The 27,317-nt window shown below is 41.8% G+C and overlaps 1 protein-coding gene across 3 annotated transcripts in view; it reads right to left on the bottom strand.

The window, feature by feature from the left end:
• shisal1a (shisa like 1a) overlaps window positions 1-27,317 on the bottom strand; it is a 50,856-nt gene that overhangs the window by 5,927 nt on the left and 17,612 nt on the right. For 2 of the 3 annotated variants that reach the window (XM_055191134.2, XM_055191135.2), the window contains exons 2-5: window positions 21,981-22,169; window positions 11,330-11,543; window positions 6,313-6,606; window positions 5,883-6,173 (exon numbers count right to left, since the gene is read on the bottom strand). In XM_055191134.2, coding sequence (XP_055047109.1) covers window positions 6,161-6,173; window positions 6,313-6,606; window positions 11,330-11,543; window positions 21,981-22,047 — 588 coding nt within the window. In that variant the 5' untranslated portion in view covers window positions 22,048-22,169 and the 3' untranslated portion in view covers window positions 5,883-6,160. Of the gene's footprint in view, window positions 1-5,882; window positions 6,174-6,312; window positions 6,607-11,329; window positions 11,544-21,980; window positions 22,170-27,317 lie in introns of those variants that run through there. The other variant, XM_055191136.2, reaches the window with a different exon arrangement.

The raw sequence follows: 27,317 nt of genomic DNA on the forward strand, positions 1-27,317 counted from the left end.
GACAGTAATATTTATTTTTCCTAAGAGAAAACGAGCCACAAATCTAACACTGTACACTGAAAGGGTATTTTAGTTTTAGAATAATTTGAATAATCTGTGGAATTCTGTGGGATGATTTTAAATGTTTTTAGAAGAAATTAGAGAATTTAAGCTATTAAATATTACAAAATTGCATCTAAAATAATTACTTTTTAAAGGCTTACAATTAAAATGAATACACCAAACCAATGAGTCCTCTGAATTAAACTGGACCAACATGAACCAGATAATGTGCATGTCAAGATAGAATTATAGTTTGTAGCCTATATAAAATGACATATATTATTGTTAATATATATTATAGCAGAATAAAAAAGCTTGTGTAAACGTTCTCATTATGAATTAAGCCCGTATGAAGATAATTTCATCATTTTTACAACGCAATGTAAACTTTATATTAAAAATAACAAGAGCATTCGTCTTGTAAACGGATTTGAAATTATGGATGTGCTGTGCCGACTGTCGCGTCACATAGACGAAAGAGACAAGTAAGATCTGCGGTAAAACTCAGTGGTAAGTTTTATTTCATCTCAAATATCAAACGGTTCATGCTCTTATCATTAAAAACAATCACAGCAAACAGCACACGCAGGGTTTATGTACTTATCAATGCTGCTCACAAACGCGCGAGGCTATGTATGTGTACTTGTTGTCAATGACAGTACTGGTCACTCACAAACGCGCTCAAGCCCGGGGTGTGTGTGCTTGTCAATCACGGGCATTAACTCCGTTGAGTACTCCGCCGAAATCTGCGGGCGCGGATTCCGTTGAGACATGTCGATGTTTTGTTTTATTAGTCTGAAATACTAACAAACAGCGGACATACGGCTGCATGCTTTCATTTCTTTGCCGCTCTAAGTAAACAGTGGTTGCGTCACGCATGAGGTAACTTCCTGGTGTTTGCATTCAGAGCAGCGAAGAAGAAATGAGTTTCGCTTTGCAGCGTTAGCTATAACGGGCATAACTAGGTTTAGTAAGAAAATGGTATCGGATCGGTACATGGGTTCAAGTACTCGCCGATTCCGATGCCAGATTTTTTTGTGGTATCGGCCGCATTTCCGATACTGGTATCGGAATCGGAACAACTCTAGCCATATAGCACCGGTGAAGCACCAGTGAAGCACCTGTGTAGAACCATATAGTGCTATGTAGAACCATATTTGGTGCTATAGTGGTTCTATATGGCCCCTATATGGTTCTACACAGGTGCTTCACTGGTGCTTCACCAGTGCTATATGGCACTAAAAACGGTTCTTCTATGATTACGATCCAAAGCAACAGTTTTGGTTCTATATAGCACCGTTTGTTTTTTTAGAGTGAATATTAAAGCGATCTCCAGGGTCTATTTTCACAGAAAGTTCTTAAGGAAGGTTTTATGTAGAAAACAGTAAATAAAAAAACGCATATCTGGCTTTTCACAGGCAGGGTCACATTTCTGACCAAAAATTAAACCTAAACTGTACCACACAACTCTTGTTTCTTAAGCTCAAATTGCGCTCAAAAACCCCTTCCAATGTTGTTTTAGCTGCGGTGGATGCACACAGATTCACATTACTCTGTACAGAGCCCCGCCCCCAGAAAATCATCAGTTTTCATTGATTGAAAATTGGTTCTTTTAACTGGAAGGCGGGATTTCCGTCGCCATATTGAGTGTTGCATTGTCCCCTATTCATAGTAATAGCAGTGCTCAAACTTGTTATGTACAACATCTTTGATAACACATAGGGTGTGTCTCAATCAGCTCCAAAGGTCTTGAATCAGTATATCGTGTATACAGGTTTGGGCACTGGTAAGGACCATAGCTCACTTCACATTGTGACACTGTTCACTTATTTTCCTGTGATGTGACTGCTTAAGCGCGTTGTGATAATTCACGGCTTATTCATCAACAATCGGCAAAACCAACATTTTAATTTTTAAACAGTTATTATAAAAAAAAACTTTAATTTGGAGTAATATTACATTTAAATATTAAGTAGATTGTGGTCTCTTCTTGTATTTATATTAAAACTAAAACAAATGTTTATAAAAGTTCTGTCGCATTTTCAGCTGGAGAGCTTCAAAAAAGGTCCCATGATTTCCGTTAAGGAAACATATGAAGAGTTTGGTTCCAAAACGCGATAAACACCATTTAAAAAAAAAGGAGTTACTGCCAAAATCAGTATTATATTAGGTCAGTATTTAAATGTTAATTCTCAATTTTACGCAAAATACAATATCTGCCGTGTTATTCTGTCATCTTTTCTCCCTTTTTTCCCAAAACGCGACAAACGCCATTCTCCTTTTCTACAGAACGCAATAAATCCGCTCCACAAATTACAGCGCACTGTAATTCCTGGCAATGTAAACAAACAATGGTGGCGCGTTAAGTACACGGAATCCTAGTTTTCCTCATCTACTTTGTACTTCGTGATCAACAAACAAACAAAAACAAAAGAATACTTTAATGGCATTGATAAACCTGTGGTGGTTTTCTGTGACGAGAAAGAAACGTAAGCCATCAACATCTAATAATTTACATGAGAAGCACTCGGGAGACGGAAAATGCCGGTTGCTTGTTCCCCCGACAGCATCAAGCTCTCTCTCACATTGAGCCCAGGGGATCTTATAAAAACTTTTATTTTACGCGAAGCCAACGAAAATTGAGCAGGACCAAACATTTTACAGCTGATCGCGGTCAAAAAAGTTCAGCGACGACGTCCCAAGTAACCGCAGCAAATGACAGTGTAATTAATATGATTAATTAAGTGTTTTGGTTAATGCCATTAATGTTTATTTTAATCAGTGGATACCACTAGTCAACTAAATGAATATAACATGGCAAAGATGAATGCACATTTATATATTGACTCAATAGATTTATAGCATTTTGGGAAAAAAACTTGTCATGGATTTATTGCATTTTGTGGAAAAAATAATTCAATTTTGTAAAAAAAATTTGAAAATCAAATTATGGATTTGGATATTTTATGTTTTATAACCTAAAGATGCTATGTGAAAGTTTGTAACAGAAAATAGTGGTTTTCATCTTGTCACTTTCTTGGTATAGAAAACACGTTTTTACCCAAATTTGTCAAAATGCATTTATTGCTTTTTGGAACCAAACTCTTCATATGGCCATCAATGCTTAGTGGTTTTTGCGTTGCATTGTAGGAATTTTTAGGAAGCAAAGATTCTAGTGCACTGAAATGATTTTGCGATTTAGACAGCCCTTAAAATAGCTGACTCCCTGATCAGTGCCCTGCCTACTGAACAAGGGAGCTGATTGAAACACAGCCATACATTTGAGTTAGGGAGTTGGAGTTTTGGGAGTTCGCCCTTTACTTTTAGAAAAAGTTCAGACTAAAGCTTTTAAAAAAAGAATCATTCAAAAAGCATCAACTGGTGAGAGGGCAATCTTGACACAGCTTGACAGTCTCTAACGGAGGCCAGAGGAAGGCGCTCACTTGTAAATTATCTCCTGTCAACAGCATGCAGGTGGAGGACTTTAATTATCAGCACCTGCACAACACACACTCGCACACATACAGATAAACCAGATGGAAGGAGGCAGACCAAAATCACATTAGCTCACTTACATTATAAATGACGGTGTGTGTTTTTATGTTTGTAATGCATTGTTGCAATTGTCTAGCATTTTTAGTGGTCATTTATCATGTATGGCTTAAGGTGTTAAGTGAGGTTTGCTACACTGAATGCATTCAGGAACTTCAATGTAGCGAACGTGTCTGCAGACATCAGAGAAACTGATTCGCACAGCCTAATCTCAAGTATGCCGATACTCAATTAACCTTATCCGGTAAAATTCCTATAGAGTCTGCAGTTGAAAAGCCAAACAAACGTAATGTAGCCATGAATCCACCTGTCTTATCTCTGAAATGTGAGAGCTTCATTTCTCTACTATCTTCAAAGGGTGAGACACGCCATCATCGTCACATTACACGCTAGATTCCACTCGCTCACCTTCAGTCGTTCTGCTCTCAGATGTGGGACAACACGAACGGACAGGTGTGCAAGGAAAGGGACGAGAATGGGTAAACAGGAAATGGCTTATTTAAGTGTTTAGTCTACTTTTCAAACTAACTTATCATATAATTTGTCTCCGCATCGGATGGCATGTCCATCTACAGCCTGTTCTCTAGACCGCATATGACTCCGGGTCGAAAACAGCCCCGGATCCGTGCCAAAGTAAGCAGCTCCAGTGCAGATTCTGTCTGGCTAACCATCTGATGCATGTTGCACAACAAAGATGTTTTCAATGTAGTAAACGCTGATCCCATACGGCAATTTTTTTTTTCAAATGGCCATTAAAAAAATTGCAAAAAATATGTACTAAAATATATTTTGAAAAATGTTTACAAAAATGTATGTTCCACCAGTATATTTTTTGGCCATTTTTTGAAATATATTTTAAAAATAAATATATTTTAAAGCATTTATATTAACATCGCATTGGAAGAAAAACTTTGTATGTTACAAACCTGTAAACATAACAGGTTTGAAAATATTAAAATTAAATTTAAACTGTTCAACTTCAAAAATATATTTATAATTGTATACGATTTATACTGTACCAAGCCCCTAAGATGACATTGGAGTAAAAAAATCTGAAGCTTAGTTTCATGTGCTCACGCGAAACTTTCGCGTGCTCACCTGAAACCTTCATGTGCAGATGTTTTTTAAAGTTTAGTTTCTTGTGCGCATGTGAAACTATTGTGCGAGTGCACGCAAAACTAAGCGCGATAGTTTCGCGGACGCACATGAAACTATCGTGTTTAATTTTAAAACTAAATTTTATTTAATTTTTGCTCCATGTCCCCTTAGGGGCTCCGTAATACTGTATACATTTTGTAAAAACTTTTATATTTTGGCAAGGAAAATATATATATTTTTGCCATATAGGCTGTAAAATTACAAATAAAATTTTTGCCCCTGGAATACATTTTAAAATTAATATATGAAGGTTAAAACTAAATATATTTTCAAATTCAAAAATATATTTAATTAAAGGCAGGGTCCATGATCTCTGAAAGCCAATGTTGACATTTGAAATCACCTAAATAAACACGCCCCTACCCCAATATATTCTGGACCTTCTTTTGATAGACCCGCCCCACACATACGCAACCCAGGCAACAATGTCGTTTAGTAGACACGCCCCTTACTGCTAATTGAATGTTTTGATAGTCGGCCCGATTCCCTTTTTCAAATCGCTTTCTTTTTCAGGAATTGTGCACTCTGCATTTAAAGGCGGAGTCCACGATGTTTGAAAAACGCTTTGGAAAAGAAGACGGGCCGACTACCAAAACACACTTATAGCCAATCAAACCAAATTAAATGCCGGGTTGCGTATGTGTGGGGCGGGTCTATCAACAGAAGGTCCAGATTCTATTGGGGTAGGGGCGTGTTTGTTTAGGTGATTTCAAATATCAACATTGGCTTTCAAACATCATAGACTCCGCCTTTAAGCTTTACTTTCTGAAAACATATTGTTGGCCAGAGAAATATATTTTTTGCCGTATAGGATCTGATTGGCAAAAAGCACCTGACGAGGTCACAGATGGCAACCTTAAAACATCCAAAGATTAGGTCTGACCTGGCAAAGTTGGCAAAGCTTTGGTTTGGCATAGATGCGAATCCGATGCCAAAGGTCGCTGTGTGAAGGTCACATCAAGCGACTGCAACATGCAACATATGGCAGAGCGATTGCTACCTCATGCTAATCCAAATTAGCTATGACAGACTCATGTGGCCAACACCTGTCGTGGGTAGAATTTGAATCTTTCGCTCCTCTGAAATTATTTTGAGGCTTCTGAGTACCAAGAATGTGCAGCGGAGACTGGTTTAAAAGGTCAGATTTCATCCTTCTTTTATTAAACAATGTCTTCTCGGCTGTTAATATTCATGTTGTGAGAATATCCAGCAGATGATGTCTACTTGGAAATCACGAAATGGATGCTGTAAATGTCTCCCAGATGTTGAGTAAAGAAACTCTTTGGACCCTCAGACATCTGCTACGCAGGATTTTACAAATCACATGCAAACAAAACTAGGGTTTGTTTTTGTCTGCAGGATTGCGACCAGAAGACTTGAGTTACACTTCCTTTCATGTTGATGTGCCTCATTCAATCTTACTGAAATTATATTTACTGGTTATTACAGAGCTCATGGGAGCTTGTATCTGAAGCAACTTGCAATGCATATAAGGAATACTTGTTAAATGCATTTTAAACTTATGGTACTCCTGATCATCATATAATACAACATACTCACCACGCTGTAGAGGTTTGAAAGGTGAGGAGCGTGGGGCTCTGTGGCTCCCCTCTCAAGCTGTGTCTCAGATGATGGTGGTGACCCAGCTGCGAACCCACGGTCTGTTCGCCCTCCTGAGCTGCACTGTGCCATTGACTCCTGGCCTTTTTCAGCCATCGACCACCCAGTCCCCATTTCTCCAAGTAGACCCGGCACAACTCGTAGTTCATGGCTGAGTAGTACAGGAAGTCTAAAGCCAGGAGAACCATGACGAAAAAGCCGTAAATCCACACACCAACGAGGGCGGTGTAATTGCTGAAGCAAGAAAGATAGAGAAAATAGTGATTAGTATATTAATTCTCTATTGAGTTTTTTGTAAAAAGGCAATATTTTAGAGATTTTTTTCAGAGATAAATGGCATACTATAAACTCAATAAACGTGTATCTTAAAGGAATAGTCTACTCATTTTCAATATTAAAATATGTTATTACCTTAACTAAGAACTGTTGATACATCCCTCTATCATCCGTGCGCGTGCACGTAAGCGCTGGAGCGCGCTGCGACGCTTCGATAGCATTAGCTTAGCCCCATTCATTCAATGGTACCACTTAGAGATAAAGTTAGAAGTGACCAAACACATCAACGTTTTTCCTATTTAAGACGAGTAGTTATATGAGCAAGTTTGGTGGTACAAAATAAAACGTAGCGCTTTTCTAAGCGGATTTAAAAGAGGAACTATATTTTATGGCGTAATAGCACTTTTGGGAGTACTTTGACTCGCCTGAAAAGTCCGCTCCCCTTCTCCCTCTCATAATGGGGGAGGGAGGGTGTTACTGCGCCGAGTCGAAGTACTCCCAAAAGTGCTATTACGCCATAAAATATAGTTCCTCTTTTAAATCCGCTTAGAAAAGCGCTACGTTTTATTTTGTACCACCAAACTTGCTCGTATAACTACTCGTCTTAAATAGGAAAAACGTTGATGTGTTTGGTCACTTCTAACTTTATCTCTAAATGGTACCATTGAATGAATGGGGCTAAGCTAAATGCTATCGAAGCGTCGCAGCGCGCTCCAGCGCTTACGTGCACGCACACAGATGATAGAGGGATGTATCAACAATTCTTAGTTAAGGTAATAACATTTTAATATTGTAAATGAGTAGACTATTCCTTTAAAAAAACATTATGGTGTCCTGACAGAGAAATTAGTTTAATTTTAAAATATATGCCTTTTTTATAGGGATTCACATGTCCCTACTTTCTTTTCTATAAATTCTTCAATCATTAACATTTAGAAATTTGGCAGGCACCTATCCAAGGTGACCAAGGCTGGATTTACATTTTGTTGCCTGTATCCGATTTTTTTTGACCACCCGCTTACATCATCTTTTAAAAGCGACTCATATTCGATATTAGCATTACACTAAACACTTGCCAAAACAATTCACGGTAGACATACTAACCCGGAACAAAGGAAGCTAAATGCTGCAATATGCAATGGACACTTTACTTTTTACTTTATTTCTGTAACAACACAGAAAACTTCAACATTACTCCACTATGTGGAGCCGTCGTCCTCCATTGCGCTGCTAAGAAGAGTCATGTGATCATGGTGTTGTCCACTTGAGGTTACGTCATTTGTAAGTGTCGCATTTTTAATGATGCAGGTCGTGTCTTGACATGAGAATATTCGATCTGGCTGCTTACATTGTGGATGCTAATGCATGTATCCGATTCATATGCGATTTAAAGTTATTTTTTTTTGGCCATTTTGCCTTTATTTAAACAGTGATAGAGTACAGGGAGGAGAGAGGGGTATGAAAACGGCAAATGACCACGAGCCGGGAATCGAACTCGGGTTGCCGAAAGTGCAAAAGCACCACATGTAAGAGCGCTGGCCACTACACCATTGGCTCTGACCATATCAGATTTATTTCCACATGTAAATGATGCCTGAAACCGATCGGAGAATATCGGAATCTATGCACTTTTTTCCTGCTTACACGTTCGTGGGTCATATCCGATCTGTGCCACATAAGGGAAAAATTCTGAATCGAGTCACTTCAAACATGCAATGTAAATTTGGCCTTACAGTGAGTTCAGATACAGTACAGCTCCCTTGGAATCAAACCCAAAACCTGCTTTGCTAACATAATACTTTACTCATTTAGTTTAAATTAGGCAATGTCAAAGTCAGCTTTTACCCTGATGTTCCTCTTTTAATATTTCACCAGCTGTGAGTTTAACTAGAACCCCCTTTATACAGCACGTTGATCCCAAAAAATTGCCTACGTGAACGCAAAACACATCCTGGAATTGATCCCAGAAACGCTTCCGGGATGGGGGCCTAGTAACAGTGTGTGAACAAAAGGCAAGAACCACACCATAAGGGGTGAATCATAGTGGTGATGAATGTGTCGTCGCAACAATGTAGTTTTCATTCAACTATTTAACCTGGAGTTTTGAGTTAAGATATTTTATGATCGTTTCAAAAAATGCATTTAGGTGGTTTCTCAAGAGATAAATCGCAGATAATAAGCAAACTTAAGACACTGGGGAAAAAAAATCCCCCAATTGCACAATTACATTACACTTTAGGTGTCTATACGAGATCTTTACAAAATGTTTGGGAACGCATGCACAGATTCCAGAAAATCACTGGCAGTGTGAATGAACCAAAGATCTTGGTACAAATCCCAGACATGTTATCCATGTATTTTCAGAAAACTGTATGTGAAAAGTCTCACCGTGGTCACCAAGTTTGTGACCAATGAAATGTGCCCAAATGTTCTGTATCTCGATCATAATGTCAACTGTGTCACACAAATAAATAGTTTAATTATTTGTCCTGGTACTCGACAATCATTGGACAGCTTGTTAACAATTAACAATCAGCTTCTCTAGCATTTTTCTTCTGAAAAGTAGAGAAAGAAAAAGCTCTTTTTTAATGAGTACAGCAATATCATTACTAGGAAGAATTGAGCTGATTTCCTTCCACTTAAATGAAAAGAGAGGTCAGCGCCCATGCAGTGCTAGTAAAGTGCTGTAATTGCTTTCCACTGGCCTCTGATATAACTTCGGCAGGATTTTGTATGGGTCAGAGCGGCAGCACATAAGTGAAGTGTTGTATGGCTTAGCCAAGCGAACAGCCAGTGGTCTGGTATGCTTCGGTTACACAGACGGATCAATTTCACTTGAGTGGTGAAAAAATAAAATTTCCATGCTCGACCAGAGCCAGGACATGGTGTCAGGCTGCCCTTTATGCCACCGGCCCATTGTGAGTATAAGAGTAATTGATTTGATCTGAATGTTTTTCAAAGAAATTCCTGTGTCTGGATGACATGGTTGATTTTGTATGCACCTTTAATGTTAAAAATGGAATCACAATTGTGCAAAATTACGGTAAGATACTGCATTATAGAGGAAAAGATGCTGAATATAAGGCGTGTGGGATTCTTTCATCTTTACAATTATATATCAATACTTGAGATTTTTCTATTTTATTTGCGTGCATTCAGTGTCCTATCCAACAAATGAACACGTTTGTTTATCAGTTCTCTGTATTTAACCCTTTCTGTCAGGTATTTGTCATCCATTCATGCATGTGTATATGTGCTCTATATTTTGTTTTTTGACAAAACATCCATCTCAGTCAGCTGGAGGGATAAACAAGCCATGTTGATATTCAGTAGAAAGGCGCCACACTACCAATCCCTGGTCTGGCTTGCACCTCCAGGGACCGGGATTCATTTTTCAAATTTAGTATTTTTACCGGTCTGCAGGGAAATATGAACAGCCCTGCTATGCTGTTGGTTGTTACAGTATAGGAAGGCATTTAACAACACAGAAAGTAAGGGTCGAGATCTTGTCAGAAAAGTGTTTAGACTACTGTATTCTCATTGTGCGTGTTAGAGTCTGAGTTTAAATGTGTTGGAAGGATCAATCAATTCCCATTTCATGAGATGTGTGCCGGTGCGAGCATATCGCTCTGTGTATTGATAGGGCAAGCACAAAGGTCATGGGTTTGATTTCCGGTGAAAACATACTAATAAAATGTGTTTTTAATGCACTGCAAGTTGTTTTGGATAAAAGCGTCTGCCATGTATAAATGCAAATGAATCAAATTGATCGCTGTCATTTTATTTCTGTTTACCTGTTAACTCCAACATGTGCTTATAACCCAATGCCGTAACTTAAGTATCATAAACTGTTAAAAAAGTCTGTAGAAATTACAGTCTACAGTCTTCATCTGTACAAAATAAAACTAAAATAACAGCCTCATGCAAAGCATTCTGGGAACATAAATGAAAAAGGTTGATGAGGATTTCTGTTTCTCAGAATGCTTTGCGTGAGGCTGTTATTTTATAGTGACATTGTTTTGTCTCAAGATGCACACATGTAGTGTTTTTTTGTGAGGTAGGTTTGTAAAAACTTCTTAAATGACCTGCCTGGTCATGGATTAACCTAAACCCTGTCAAGGAAACCACCCAAATGTGTTTAAATGACATTTTCCCAAGACACACACAAGTACAAACCTGCACTCTAAAAAAGTTGATTCAACTTAAAAAGTAAGTTACCTGGTTGCCTTAAATTTTGAGTTCAATCTTAAAATATTAGTTGACAACAATTTTTACTTAAAACTTTTTTTAGTTAACTTTTTAGCTGAATTTTAAGGCAACCAGGCAACTTACTTTTTAAAATTGAACCAACAAATCTTTTTTATAGTGTGGCATCTTCAATTCATTCTGACAACAAAGCACCTAAACACAACAAGCTCGTAATCTTGACTACAGAAGTGGGAATTATCAAATTTACGATAGCACATCGAGTTTTAACCAATGGGATGTCTCTGTGGATGGGGCTACCCAGATTAACAGCACAGACCTACCTTGGTACCTTGTCAACCAAGCGCTTGACAAATGTCCTGTTGCAGTTAAAAATAAATATGAAACAGCTTGTTGTATCTGGTTAGGACATGGTGCCAATCCTAAAAAAGTTATATATTTGTAAAAAAACAAAAATGAAACTCCAGCCACTCACTTGTGGGCAAAGCCATCTGAATTAGTGGTGAGGTTGAGTTGCATCACACTCTGAAATTCGCTTTCGTTGCAGCAGTACTTGAAGGTCGTGTTGTTATGGTGACAGCAGAATATGTAGGTCTTGTTGTCTGATAGTCGAGGGCAGTGGAAACCGAAATGATAACGCCCCTTGTGGTCGGAGTAAGGCTCGCACACCCTGAAGTGTGCAGAGAGAGCTGCGGAGAGAAAAATAATAGGATGAAGGGGATAAAGCATGTCTTTCACTGGTTAATAGAGCTGAGTGATTTAAAACAATTTGAGATCTAAATCAAAGTGGAATGGAGGACTTCTAAGACATGCACAATAGGGATTATTGGGCTGGAACAGATGAAGTTCAGAATTGGAAAGATTTATGGATCAGATCTTTCATATCACCAATTAGAGCTGTGGCAGCTAAATTCTGCCAAATCATTAAATATGACTCTCAGAAGTTGATGACAAGGCACATTTTAGCTCCAGATTATTAACACTGTAGAAGTGACGGGTTTAGTATCATTCGTGACACAACGAACATGTTCGTGTTGCACCAAGCAGCGACTCATCTCGAACAGTAATTGCTCAGATAATGCAGTTCCTCGAACACTAATGATAAAGTACATGAAGTAGGAAGTATCTCAGGAAAATATTTTTATGGAAAAAAAAACCACACAATTCCTCCTCAGCAGCACCCATAGACCCACTCCAACCACCCAGCTGCTCATCTTTAATGTTTCATATTCAGGTTTATGGTGGAAGAAAGCACCATGCCGTCATTTGCATATAGATGAGTGTGGTCTGAAAATGCAAGATTGGTAAGTGGAATAGACAGGAACACTTGAGTTCTCTATCAGGTCCTCTCTTGTATTTGATGAACCCTGCTGTCCATTTTTACAGTGTATTAATATTTGTGCTGGAGTGGTTCGGTTGGTCGATATCTTGGAAATGTGCCTTGGGCATTTTCTGTGTAGGCAATGGGGCCTAAAATCTCCAAAAACATATTGCATATCAGCAATAAAGTATGACAAGATTGATATCATAAGCTATGCATTTTTTGACCCGTTTAATGCACATACGTACGTATTTTGCATTGCCTTATCAAAAAGCTGATTGGCTCTTTTAACTGAAAGGCGGGGCTTAGCATGTCTATCCACTTTTTTAAGGCATGATCTAAGGGATACTGTTTCCGGGTTCAAGCCTCCACACATTTCATTAGAGGATATTATTTAAATAGCCGTTTATGATCACTATTACACATTTAAAGGAATAGTCTACCCTTTTGCCATATTAAACTATGTTATTACCTCAACTTAGACAAATTAATACATATCTATCTTTTTTCAATGCATGCACTGTACAGCACGTCGTGAATGTGTTAGCATTTAGCCTAGACCCATTCATACTAATGGTACCAAACAGGGAAGCACCAAACACTTCGGTGTTTTCCCTATTTAAATACTGTTACATGAGAAGTTATACCAGTAAGTATGGTCCCACAAAATAAAACTTTTGTTTGGTACCATGGGAATGAGTGGGGCTAGGCTAAATGCTAACACATTCACAACGCGCTGTAGCCTACAGTGCACGCACTGAAAAAAGATAGGCATGTATTAATTCGTCTAGGTTGAGGTAATAACATAGTTTAATATGGCAAAAGGGTAGACTATTCCTTTAAGTGAAAATTATATAAATTCATGGTGTACATGTGCAGCATTCTCACTGAATTACCGGCGACAATATATTAATAATTCGTAAAAAATTCATGTCCATTAGTCCAGGTCTGGTCGTCCAAGATGGGTTGGACCCGGAAGTGCTGCATGACATCAGACTTAAAGCTCACGTAACACACGCTGTTTCTGCATTTCTGATATCAATCTGGAGTACCTATAGAGTAGTATGACATCCTTTATATCTCTGAAGAGTCTTTAGTTTAATCAGATTTATAAAAGAAATATTAGCTTTAACGAATCTTTCCGATAACGTACGAAAAAATGAAGAAGGAGGAGTTATAACACGGGAGGAGCAAGTACGAGTCATGCAACACTATACAACACTTATAACGTATGATTCACTACATGTTCGTGTCATTTATATAATATACACGCGCCTATTTCCAACATAAGACAGAAGTCTTACTTACCACGTATAACTCGTCATGACCCGGTTCTGAAAATCCACCGCATCAAACACACACGCAAAACTCCGCTGCTAATCCGGATAATAAACTATATCCATTGTTTCCATAAGGCTGGATGTCTTCTCCTTACATCCAAAAACACACTTCTTGTTGTGCCATTGTTGACTTTTGAAATTAAACAAAGCTGAGTGGCGTGATAAGCTGTTAGCAAGCTCTAGCGTCTCCCGCTGACTGACGGCTGGGCGGGGTTTTCCGGGGGAAGTTTTCTGGCGGAAGCCCATATAAAGAAGTGATACGTATCGAAAACCCCTGAAACGTCAGTTAGAACCGTAATCGAAAAAAATTAGCCGAAACTTGTACGAACCCTGGCGAAGTGCATTCGGTACAGAAATACTCTGAAACACGCCCAACTGCATTTTTGACACTTTGCCTACGTTTAGCATGAGGAAACAACTCTATAACTGTGTTAATAAGTCAGAATGCTTAAAATACCATTAAACCCCCCCTTTAACAAGCGGATTAAGAGTTGTAATTTCATTCATTTTATACTGTCCCTATTTGAACTGTTGTGGGAAAAACATGTAATTCTTTGTTAAAGCTTTCCCTCATGAAAACACCAGAGATAAAACGGCAAGGTTCTCAATCATTCCCATTCACAGCATATCTGAAACAAGACCCTTTAATTGTTATGAATCAAAGTTGAGTAAGAGAAACAAAAATATTATGAGACAGGAAATAATTTAATGTTTGCCGCATTTGACCCCTCGCTAATGACCAAAACACTCAATTGTATGAGTGTGCAGGCATACAAAAAAGCTTGGTAATGATCTAAATAAATCAGCACTGACAGCGGTGTGGGCCAGAGAGCCCTCCAGCACCACCTCTGACCCTATAAAGAGCTCAGTATTGCAAGGGGAAGTTATTTGGCAGGGCTCAGACTACGTATCCATCAACCAAATAAGTAAAAACTCAGGCAATAAGGCAGGTCTTTCATATTTGGGGAAAAAAAATTAAAATGAAAACCACCTGTTGGATATTTTCCTTCTCTTTGGCAGCAAGACCATTTGAGCGTGCACCCCATTCTTAACACCAGCTACAGTCACAATGTTGACCACTGACACGTAGGTTCGTGCTCATTTCGCCAGAAGTAAAGGGAGGATGAGATATGAGTGTGCACTTTGTTCAGGTAAACAGAAAGCTGTCTGATTGCTTTGAGACCCTGATATGAACCTGAAGTATTAAGTACACCCTTCAACCAAAATATCTCTTCTCCGTTCAAAGTGTTGTCCTAACCAGACTTGACAAGTGATAGGACATTTTGTCACTTGTGAAAAAGCTTATTACAGATGACTGCTCATGTATAATGAACATTTGTAGCGATCATGGACCCAGGACCTCTTTTAGCAAAAATTGATGTTTCGAAATTATTATCCTATGTAAATTAGGCCCGTTACCGATTGCGCCTTATTTATGCAACTCTGCTGTTAGCCGGACGCGAATTAGGGACAGCGCTAATTTTACGGGCATGTTTTTGCCATTACCCGATTTGCTAGATGCCTTAAGGGAGCTCGTGCAAATAAACACAGCTTCTACCGACCGCAATTTACTCTGAACTCCCTCGTGTGTGTATCACAGCATATACAGACTAGAGCCCGACCGATTTATCGTTTTGCCGATTTTATCGGCCGATATGAGCATGTCGCAGATATATCTGTATCGGCGTATTAGCCGCAGATATGAAGCCGATATGAACGTTCCTTACAGAACACATTAAATGCTTTTGAAAGATGTAAGTACTTGTTTGTCCAGCAGAGTGCGCCATACTGGTTGCTAATGGCGACCCAGATCACTCACTGTAGTGACACCAGCCAATCCCCCACCCCCTTCACTTCAGTCGGTCAGTCTCTCAGTTCAGGTGGCGGCAGCCAGTCACGCGGTTTCTTCAAAACATTTTACACCTGGTATTAAGACGCGCTTTGGTCGATTGGATTATAAGTGGACGAGAGAGACACATTCCTGTTTACATTTGGTGGTTTTAATCAGTCTTTTTTTGTCCACTTGCGAGTTGGTTCAAACGCAAGCGGAAGAAATGACGCGAGGCGGAGAAAGGACATGCTTAAACTGACGCACAGTCTGTGGGAGTACAGCTGCTTGTGCTGTTACATGCTCATTTCAAAGCAATTGATTAAATAAGCTCGCGCAACTTTACACGCTTTCTTAAATAAAAGAGGCGGAGAGCAGACGCTTTAGTTTTATAAAAGTTTAAAGTCCCGGCAGAACACTGTGGGTTCGTGTTATAAAAAAGTTGTGCAGTACATTAAACATTAGCCTACATCAGTATGTTGTCAGTAATTCAAGCATTGTTGTCTTAATGGTAAGTTTTTAATTAATTTGTGAAGTCTATAACTTACTCTAAAGCTAATAAACAATGACTTTATAAGTTTCCATTTAAAATAAGCCCAATATAACATTATTCTCGTTAAAACTGACAATGGTTTAAGTTATATGTATTTTGTTTTGTTTGTGTTTTAAAGTTATTTATAATAAGTCAAATTTACTGTTTTGTGCACTTATATCAGAATCATTTTGGATAATAAAGTTTATTGTTAACTTGTAAAACACACCTGCCTATATTACATATCTTTGTCACGTCATTTTAAGTGTTTGATCACCACATTTGTGGTGTGATCATAGAGTGATCATTGCAAAAAGTATTTATATATAGTATATTCTGTTAATGTATATAGTGTATTCTATGTACAGTACTGTAGTAGTATAATATACTGTAGTATATGTGTACTGTACTATAATATGCACATAATGAATATCGGCCGATATATCGTTATCGGTCTTTTTTTACTCTCTAATATCTGTATCGGCATCGGCCCCAAAAAATGCATATCGGTCGGGCTCTAATACAGACACACTGAAGTGATTTAACCAGTAAGCCCACGTCCTCTTCACCTAACACTATGTTTGGCAGGTTTCACACACTTCAGCTCATACAGATTATTCAGAACCCACATGCTGTGATGCAGGCACACCAGAACTGCTGAGACATGCCTGAACGATAAAGACTGAACCATGATGTCTCTTTCTGAAGACAAAATCCAGAAAGTATTTGTCTTTTCATGCTTATCAAGTCCAACGAATGTTGTAAGGATACTGCACTTACCATACATGGATACATTTAGATCTGTTAACCTCAGGCAAAGGCAGATTTTGGATTTGGGTTTAATGCTTCACGAAGCCAAACATGAGGCACGGACTAGCTGCGCGGACTTATAAAGGTGAAAGTTCACTTTCTTGTGGGAGTTTTGGCAGATGAGGAGAATCAGCATGTGCTGTCTGGCAGAACTCCTGGAGAAAGCGGATCTACCTGGTTGTGTTTTAATGATGGTGGATTGTAGCTCACGCTCATTATAACCAGTACCATGACTGCAAAAAACATTTCATGCAAGAAATATTAAATATTTGCAGATGTTTGTAAATGGCCGTGTCCTCAAGTTACTTTTGATAGTTGTCTCTGTCTATGTCAGGGGTTCTCACTCTTTCTAACTTCCAGGTAGTGAATAAAAGCTCTGCTGCAAAGTAAACCTCACTTTAGCCTCCTTGCTAGAGCGCATGACTTCCATGCCAAACCTATCGCCGGTTCGAGGCCCACTTGGGGCTGGTTTGAATTGTACCGGTTACAATGGTGCCATGACCTGGATGGAAGTGAGGTTTAGGGGGGTCAGTGTAACAAAGGCTATTTAGTCAATCAAACCTGTGCTGTAAAGTAACCCTCACTTTCGATCTCAATAGAGGCTGTGGTCTTAAGCCTCCTTGCGAGAGCACATGACTTCCTTGCCAAACCGATTGTCAGTTCGAGTCTCACTTGGGGCTGGTTCGAATTGTACCAGTTACAATGGTGCCATGACCCAGATGGGAGTGAGGTTTAGGGGGATGAGTTTAACAAAGGCCATTTAGTCAATCAAAGCTGTGCTGTAAAGTTAACCTCACTCCCCAATATCAAGAGAGGCTATGGCCTTTAGCCTTCTTGCTAGAGTGCATGACTTCTATGCCAAACTGATCGCTGGTTCGAATCCCACTTGGGGCTGGTTGGAATTGAACCGGTTACAATAGTGCCGTGACCTGGATGGAAGTGAGGTTTAGGGGGGGTGAGTGTTACGGAGGCCATTTAGTCAATCAAAGCTGTGCTGTAAAGTAAACCTCACCCCATGATCTAAAGAGAGGCTGTGGCCTTTAGCCTCCTTGCTAAAGCACATGACTTCCATGCCAAACCGATTGTTGGTTCGAGTCTTACATGGGGCTGGGTCGAATTGTACCAGTTACAATGGTGCCATGACCCAGATGGGAGTGAGGTTTAGGGGCTGAGTGTAACAAAGGCCATTTAGTCAATCAAAACTGTGCTTGTAAAGTTAACCTCACTCCCCAATATCAAGAGAGGTTGTGGCCCTTAGCTTCCTTGCTAGAGTGCATGACTTCCATGCCAAACTGATCGCCGGTTCGACTCCCACTTGGGGCTGGTTTGAATTGTACCGTTACAATGGTGCCATGACCTGGATGAAAGTGAGGTTTAGGAGTAAGTGTAACAGAGGCCATTTAGTCAATCAAAGCTGTGCTGTAAAGTAAACCACACTCTCAATCTCAAGAGAGGCTGTGGCCTTTATCCTCCTTGCTAGAACGCATGACTTCCATGCCAAACCGATTGCCGGTTCAAGTCCCACTTGGGGCTGGTTCGAATTGTACCGGTTACAATGGTGTCATGACCCGGATGAAAGTTAGGTTTAGGGGTGAGTGTAACGGAGGCCATTTAGTCAATCAAAGCTGTGCTGTAAAGTTAACCTCACTCCATGATCTAAAGAGAGGCTGTGGCCCTTAGCCTCCTTGCTAGAGTGTATGACTTCCATGCCAAACTGATCGCTGGTTCGACTCCCACTTGGGGCTGGTTGGAATTGAACGGGTTACAATAGTGCCGTGACCTGGATGGAAGTGCGGTTTGGGGGGGGTGAGTGTAACGGAGGCCATTTAGTCAATCAAAGCTGTGCTGTAAAGTTAACCTCACTCCATGATCTAAAGAGAGGCTGTGGCCCTTAGCCTCCTTGCTAGAGTGCATGAATTCAATGTAAGAGCGAACGCCGGTTCAAGTTCTGCTCAGGGCATGTTCGAATTGGACCGATTACAATGGTGCCGTGATTCGGATGGGAGTGAGTAAACCTTACTCCCGATCTCAAGAGGTGCTCTAGCAACAGATGCTAGAGGCCGTGGCCCTTGGCCCTTAGGCTTAGAGAGCCTTTAGACCATGGTGGACCGATCGGCGGTTTGATTCCCTCTAAGGGTGGGTTTGAATAGGACCAGTTACATATGTTACAGTTAAGATATCTGTGCTTACTGAAGAGTAGCAGTGAAATGTTTTGCGTGCCGTTCTTTCAAAACATTTAGCAATTAGCTTTTAAAAAACAGTGTTCTCTATTACTTCCTATTCCTTCCTCAAGGACAAGGTTCAGAATCTTGCAAATGTTTCATACAGGTATTAATGTGCTAAATTAACAATGAATTAAAATGAATTCATTGTAATTCTTTTAAGCAGCAGTTTCTATGCAAATGACACTTTAAAATGCAAGTCATTCACCAAACTCAGTACTATTTCGCCTTGCGCAGTTAACGTTGTTATTACTGCCTGTTAAAAGCAGGTGGCAAGAAGAATTTTAGAGAGAAAAAATTGTTGTTGATCATAGCAGCAGAAAAATAGCCGTATAGCCAGGCACATATTCAGAATAATGGTATATATCGAGTACACTTTCTGCATTTTAAAAACCCAGTTCACGTATATCTGGATCGCAGTGGTGGAGAGATGTTTTACAGACTAAACCAGATAGGAGTGATTGTGGCAGAAGAATTACAGCATGCAAATTGCAATAAGCGTGTTATTTCTTATTTCATTTTTTGTGGCGTAACCTGCATTGCATATTTAGTGAATTGGGCGCTAAAACAAACCAGAGAGTGTGCAAATAAAAATGCTATTAGTGCACACAATTAATCTTCTTGAGTATTATGGGTTTGTTTGAGTTTGTTTGTTTGGCCAAATATTACAAGAGCAAGTAAACAGATTAAAAATGAAAATAATTTGCTGTAATCCATAAATATTTTCTTAAATGTCTCTGTATTTGTTTTTTTCTCATATACTTATTCCATATTTTAACCAGAGCTCAATACAAAACACACATCTGTCATCACCCCAGCCTTTAATGTAATGGCAGAATAAGACTTGAGGGTTATGTTCTGCCTGTTTGTCTTACATGAAATGTGGTTGTAGGTATTGAATGCATCTGAGGGCAATTTTCCCCAAAATTTGATTAAATGTTCAAAGAGTCCCTGCTGAACAGATGTAGTTGCAGTTTCATAGTGTATTTGCTATTATACCCAGAAGAGATAGAAAGAAAATGGTAAAGAAAATGGTTTTCTATTTTTGGTAGTCGGTTTCAGTGTTTAATTAAAAAAAAAAAATGTATAGCACTTTTTACAACACACATTGTTCCAAAGCAGCTTTACAAAACAGAGAAAACAAGAAAATAGAAGGAAAGAGAATAAAAATACAGAGTGCTTTACAGGCGCCAGATCAAGCAAAAAAGTGAACTGTGCAGAGAAAATTTTAGGAAGAAACGTTAAACCAATAGTCAGCTGGAATGTAAATGGTTGTAAATGGATCTTTTAGTTTAAATATCTGGATGGCAAGCCTAGGAACAGGTAAGTTTATAATCTATTAATCATATAGGCTTTAATAATAAATAACTTGCAATGCATATTTATTACTATCTTAAAAATATATGAGGGAAAATGCACAGTAATGCATTTGCATTTGTTTCACGGTGGGTAACACATCATTCCACAGCTGTTACGTCCTAAAAGACCACACTAGTATTATTCCCCTTCACACACTTGTGATCTAACTACAAATTTCATTTCGCACTACATATTTTGCCCTGCAGAAAGAGCAACTAGATGATTGTTCAGTTTGGAGTGACTCATTTCAGTGCTTGGTGTAAGCCCAGTCACCCGAAACCGTAAGAAAGTCAAAGCTGAATCAGCTTCTGCCAAGTTAAATCCTTAAAACTCCAGTGATTCAGCGTTATTACCACTTCTAAAGGCACACATCTGACAAATTGTGTGTGTGTTGTAAAACTTAAAGCTGTATGGGAGTCTTTTTGCAATGCTTATGGGTGTAGTCATAGTCTGTTTGAATGTGACAGCTGTATGTACAACTCTGATTGTTCTGGATGTACAGGAGATGATTGAATACTGTCTCTATTAACATTTAACCAAATTACCTTTTTAACTAGCGATTAATGTGACAGATTAACAAAGATATTATACTCTATAAAGACTTTGAGCCTTTTTACACCTGGTCACTTCATGCATTTTCTTTGATCGGATAGCTATCGGATTGTCAAAAGACCAAGTGTAAATACCCTGTGCTGCCTTTTGTTGCATAAGCTTCGTCTTAAGTTTTTTAAGTTGGAGTAATGAATAGTGTGTTTGCATTTTCCGCGGGGGAAGAAGATCGGATTGATATCCGTTTTGCCAAGACACATGTGGCTGAATGTAAATGGAACAGTTTTAACAAATTCGATAGCTATTCGATCATATAGTGATTATAGGCGGTTCTTGGACGCATGTGCTGTGACGCAATACACTTCTGGTCCGAACTTCCGGTTTCGTTTTTTAACAGTCTGACTAGTTGCTAAACTGAACTTTTGAACAAATGCGTCGTTGAAAATAACAAATGTTTTGGTTCCTAGGTAATCTATGTGTTGTTTATTTAGCTTGTTATATAAATAAACAACGTTTAAAGTACTTTGTTGTTATTTATTCTTAGCAGAGTTTACCAGAAGTTACGTGTTGACCACGGCAGCCGCTTGTTTATGTTGTTACTGCTGAATCCCTCTATAATACACTAATACAGTAAAAAAGGCGGTCACACTACACTTTCCGACTTCCATTAATATGCATAGGAATGCAACAGACCGTAAGCCGCAAGCTCGTGCAAAGATATTTGGCATTTCGCTGCATATCCGTATCATGTGGAGACATGTGACTAGTAAGAAAACAAGTAGCCTACAGATTGACCTTTTTCTTGATTAAAAATGTACTTCAATTAGTCAGACCTAAAAAATTGAATTTGTTTACAAATTTTTTCACTTACATTTTTTCACTTTAAGTATAAAATTGGATAAAAGTTGATAAAGCTTAAATATATAAGTGTTATCATTTGAAGTAATTTTATTAAGTAAACCCAATTTTCACTTTTTACAGTGTAGAAAGGTTGACAATGGCACTACCCACCCATATTTGCAGCAACGTCCGAAAAATATTTGCGTGCTCTATGTCTACTGTGACGTCCCTGAAATCATTATTTTGAATCTGAATCACACTCCAATTACTGTATCAAGTGTAGCTTTAGGTGTGTAGATCTTTTAGGTGCGTGATCTGGGCTTACCCGCAGTGGACAGCAATATAAAGATGACGGCCAGTGTGTTGAAAGACCAGCGACCGTGCATGGTCATCTCTCTGCCCTCATGAAGACACAGTGGGGAGAGAGAGAGCGTGTGCGTGTCTAGGGGGCTTTATCGTTCAACACGCACTCATTGCTCACTGCCTGGTGGTCATAATCTTTATCTTGCAAGCTCTGAAAGAAAGAACACAGAGATATATGAGTGTAAACTTTGCATGCTCAGCATACAGAATTTGAAGAATCAAAGTTTTTCCAAAGTAAATCCAGTATAGTAAGAGTAGTCTGTATATATTTGGTAATGCACCTTTGGGAACTGCCTAATTGATTCTAATTTATGATGCAAATTAAAACAGGATTGTGAGGAATAGACAGACTGTATATTTTCTATTATAAAGTAACGCCTACCAGTGTGACTTATTGAACTGACTGTATCTGCTGCATCACCCACAAATACAGTTCTATTTCATCCCTACTGACCGCCAGAGGCGGTGCTTAAGCACTGAATGATCCATCTCGCGCATGCGCAGGTCGAGTGTTTATACCAACAAAGTCACCCGTGACCCCTGATGCCTACGGAGAGTCTATAACTTCCGGTGACATCAGAGGATCTGTTCCTTTTCATCTTCTCGCTTCGCAGGTTGTTTTTTCCGCGCTAGCAAAAGACTACAGGATATTGTGTTTCATTCGTTGCTGGTGGCCTTGTGACATTTTATTGTCGGAGCAGCGAGTTGCTCGCCCTCCAAAGGCCGCAACGAAATCTACCGACAGGTGAGTTACAAACTTTTTATATAACTGCTCGTTTGGTGCATTTGTTGGTGACGGCTGTGTTTTCGCTCCCTCTCCCGACATTTGTAATCTAACGTTAACAGTTACCTTTATATTATTGATTCATCTGCGATTTATTGTTGTAACACGGACGAGTTTTTTGGTTGATTGTTCAACTGCGCTCGTGTAGTTACTTTGTGCCAACTCGGTTGTGCCGGTTTATTTTGTTAAACGTCTTTTTGCGCTTTAACTGCGCTTTTTGTATTTAGTACCAACTCGGTTGTGTCGGTTTTTGTTAAAAGTTCGGCGCTTAACTGCGCTTGTGTATTCGTGCCAACTCGGTTGTGCCAGCTTTTTGTTAATCGTTCGGCGCTTAACTGCGCTTTGTGTATTTTGCAACAACTCGGTTGTGACAGTTTTTTGTTAATCGTTTCGGCGCTTAACGGCGCTTTGTGTATTCGTGCCAACTCGGTTGTGCCGGTTTTTGTTAATAGCGCTTACCCTTAACTGGCTTCACAACGTTTGCGGTAACGGTTGTGCTTTCGCTCCCGGCACCGGTACTGCGTTTAGTGTCTTATTTTCTCGTTACCCTAAGCTGGTGAAGGCAGTGCTTTCACTCCCGTTACCAGCATATTTGTACCTCAGTGACTAGATTGGTGGCAGTGTTCCCGCTGAAGCTAATCTTTTTTCTTTTTTGCTACATTTGTTGGTGAAGGTTGTGCTTTCGCTCCCTCTCCCGGCATCTGTACTGCATTCTGTGTCTATTTTTTTCGTTGGGATAGTTTACCCTTAGCTGGTGAAGGTAGTGTTTTCGCTCCCGCTCCCAGCATAGGTGTGCCCCTGTGAATAATTGGTGGCAGAGTTTCCGCCGAGGCTACCTTTTTTCTCAGTTGCCAGCATGGTTGTCAACCACTCCTGCTCGGCCTTTATTGCTCCTATTCAGCTTGAGGATGGCCATGATTTATGTCCCTCATGTCTTGGCTTCGAACATTTAAAGGAGGGTCTTTCTGACGACCCCTGCATGAACTGCGGTATCATGCCTCGGGCAGTGAGGGCAGCTAGACTGGCTGAGGTGGAGCAACTGTTGGGCTCTACTTTGTCGATTGGACATTTGACCCCAGCCCAGCGACTGGTTCCAGATCAGTCTGGGCAGTCTAAACGTCGGGCTGCTGAGGCTGCAGGCCCCACTCCTGCAAAAAAGGCTAAGGGACCCCGGCTTGCCTCTAAAGTGGACCAACTAACAGCGGAGCTCAATACTATGAAGTCCCTCTTCCTGGCTTTCCAGTCCGGTACTGGAGCAGAGCCGCCAGATGATTTTGTCCCCTCGGCAGCCTCCTTGGAGTCGGAGGACGATGTGCTTTCCATGGCAGCGTCAGCTGGCCAGTTTAATGAATATGAGCCAGAGGTACTTCCACAGATGGAAGCCTCCCAACCTTCTGGGGCCTGCTCCCGTTCTTCAACCCATAGCTCTACTGGTGGTGTTGAGGACTGCTCTATGGGAGCCATCATTCGTATGGCTCTTGCTCGTCTCCAGTTGGACGTCCCGCAAACTCAGCCGGCTCCGGCCAGTGCTTTTTTCAGGCGTGTCCCAGCCTCCGTCAGCTTTACTGCGCCCCCATCGGAGGAGTATTTGAGGGAGTTGCAGGCATGTTGGAGGGATTCTAGGGCCCTCTCTCATGCAACGTCCGATGGCCGGACCCTGGCAGCCATGCAGGACGCCCAGAAGTTCGGATTGGACCGCATGCCAGCAGTTGAGCCGACAATAGCGGCTCTTATCATCTCACCTGATGAGGCTTTGAGGCCGGATGCTAGGTGCCCTCGTCCCCAGTGCCGGGTTACAGATGACCTGCTCTGTAAGGCCTATGATGCAGCGGCCCGCATGGGACGCATCGGTAACTCCATGTCCCACCTGATGCTCGCTTTGTCAACTTCCCTGCAGGAGACTGAGTTGGATGCCTCTGTCCACAATTTTAGCGATGCTTCACTACAGGCATTCGCATTAATGTCTAGGGAATTGGGGCGGTTGATGTCTACTCTTGTGCAGGCTCGCCGCCAGGTATGGTTGGCACAATCTCCTCTCACTGAGGCCTGTAGGAGAACCCTCCGCAGTGTTCCGGTGGAACCAGGGGAGCTGTTTGGTTCCGCAGCTCTGGAAGCGCTTGAGCGCACGGTCCAAGCCGGACGGACTCGACAGCAGCTGTCCGGGCTTCAAAGAAGCGTTCCGCCTCCTAGCAGGCCTAGAGGTCCTCCAGCTGCCCCACAGCGCAGCTCTCGTCCACAGGCTCACCCTAGGGGCTACCTAAGGTCTCTGCGCCCACGTCCACAGCCTGCTCAGCAGCAGGCCCCGACCTTTCGGGTGCCTGACCGGCTGCCCTCAGGACAACCTCAGTCCTTTCCAACCCGTCGTGCCTCTGGAACCTTTAGAGGCCGGGGACCCCGGCGCTGAAGCCCGGGGGTCGGCCGTCGGCTGTTTTTCCCAGCAGCAGCTCAGCTATTGGGCTGCTTCCATCAGGGACCCATGGGTGCTCTCAACCTTAACCCACGGGTACAAACTTCAGTTCCGACGCCGGCCCCCAGCCCATGGCCGGGTCAAGATGACCATCATAAGCGACCCGGCAAAAGCCCAAGCCCTCACCCAGGAGTTGTCCGCCCTCCTGGACAAGGGCGCCATCGAGCCAGTAGATCCCCTATTGCACCCCGGGGGGTTCTACTCAACTTACTTTCTGGTAGCAAAGAAAGATGGCGGACTCCGTCCTATCCTCGACCTAAGGGGTCTCAACAGGTTCCTGAAGGTTCTGAGGTTCCACATGCTGACCACTGCAGAGGTTCTACGTACAATTGCCAAAGGAGAGTGGTTTACGTCAGTAGACCTGAAGGATGCCTACTTCCACATCCCTATAGCTCCACACCATCGGCAGTTTCTGCGGTTTGCCTTTCAAGGGCGTCATTTCCAGTTCCAAGTGCTCCCATTCGGTCTCTCCCTTTCCCCTCGGGTGTTCACCAGGTGTGTGACGGCAGCCCTCTCGCACTTGCAGTCGCGGGGCATGAAGATTCTCCCATATCTGGACGACTGGCTCATCTGTGCGCCATCCCAGTTTCAGGTGGCTCTGGACACGTCGTGTCTTCTCTCTCATGTGGCCCGCCTGGGCCTCCGGGTGAATTTTACAAAGAGTTGCCTGGTTCCATCGCAGGGCACGCTTTTTCTCGGGATGACTCTCGATGCAATCACCATGAAGGCTCGCCCATCACCACAGCGGGTGGACGACATCCTCCGCCGCCTCCTCCTGTTTCGGGGGGGCAGGCAGTTATGCTATGTGGAGTTTTTGCGCCTCCTAGGGAAACTCACAGCTGCCGCTACCGTGATTCCTCTAGGACTGCTGTCGCTGCGTCCCCTCCAGAGGTGGTTGCACAGCTTTCACCTAGATGTCAAGTGGCACCGGCACAGGAAACTCAAGGTGTCACGTCGTTGCCTTCTTGCTCTGGCCCCATGGAGAGTAAGGTCATTTCTCCTGCAGGGCATGCCCTTGGGTTCCATCGCATCTCGTCGGGAAATCCTCACAACAGATGCTTCCCTCTCGGGATGGGGTGCTGTGTGGCAGAATCGAACAGCTCAGGGGCTGTGGTCTGTGCAGGAGCGCTCACAGCACATCAATGTCCTGGAACTGCGGGCTGTGCACAAGGCATTGCAGGTTTTCCTTCCCTTCCTGGGAGGCCGGCATGTGCTTGTGCGATCAGACAATGTCTCGACTGTGTCTCACATAAACCACCAAGGAGGCACCAAGTCTGCACCACTGCTGCAGGCATCCCAGGATCTCCTGCTGTGGGCAGGGCCACACCTGGCCAGCCTGAGGGCGATGTATTTGCCTGGGGAGCAGAATCAGGCGGCAGACTTACTCTCCCGTTGCAGGCCTCCGCCGGGGGAGTGGCGGCTTCATCCGGATGTGGTCCTCAGCATCTGGGACATCTTCGGCAGGGCAGGGGTGGATCTCTTTGCCTCAGAGGAATCGACCCATTGCCCCCTTTGGTTCTCCTGGACGGAGAAGGGCAGCCCTCTGGGCCAGGATGCTCTCGCACACGATTGGCCAGAGGTTCTCCTCTATGCTTTTCCACCAATCCCTCTGATTCTTCCAACACTGCAGAGAGTCCTCCAACACGGTCACAGGCTACTGTTGGTAGCCCCCTTCTGGCCGGGAAGAACATGGTTTCCACTGTTGTACAGTCTCTGCAACGGTTCACCGTGGCGCCTCCCAGACAGGAGGGATCTCCTGTCTCAGTTACGGGGCCAAATCTGGCATCCCGATCCTCACCGCCTGCAGCTGTGGGTCTGGTCGCTGCAGGGCCCGACCCGCTGCTGACTGAGTGTTCAGATGGTGTCTGCAATACCATATTGAATGCAAGGGCACCTACGACCTGGGTGCAGTATGAGAAGAGGTGGCAGCTGTTTACAACATGGTGTTCAGACAGGAATGTGGACCCTGTGCACTGTTCAGTTCCAAAGATTCTAGAGTTTCTCCAGTCACTCTTGGATGGCGGCCGGTCCCCGGCTACCTTGAGGGT

The sequence above is a fragment of the Misgurnus anguillicaudatus genome, chromosome 1 (assembly GCF_027580225.2).
Source record: "Misgurnus anguillicaudatus chromosome 1, ASM2758022v2, whole genome shotgun sequence".
NCBI classification, from domain to species: Eukaryota; Metazoa; Chordata; class Actinopteri; order Cypriniformes; family Cobitidae; genus Misgurnus; species Misgurnus anguillicaudatus.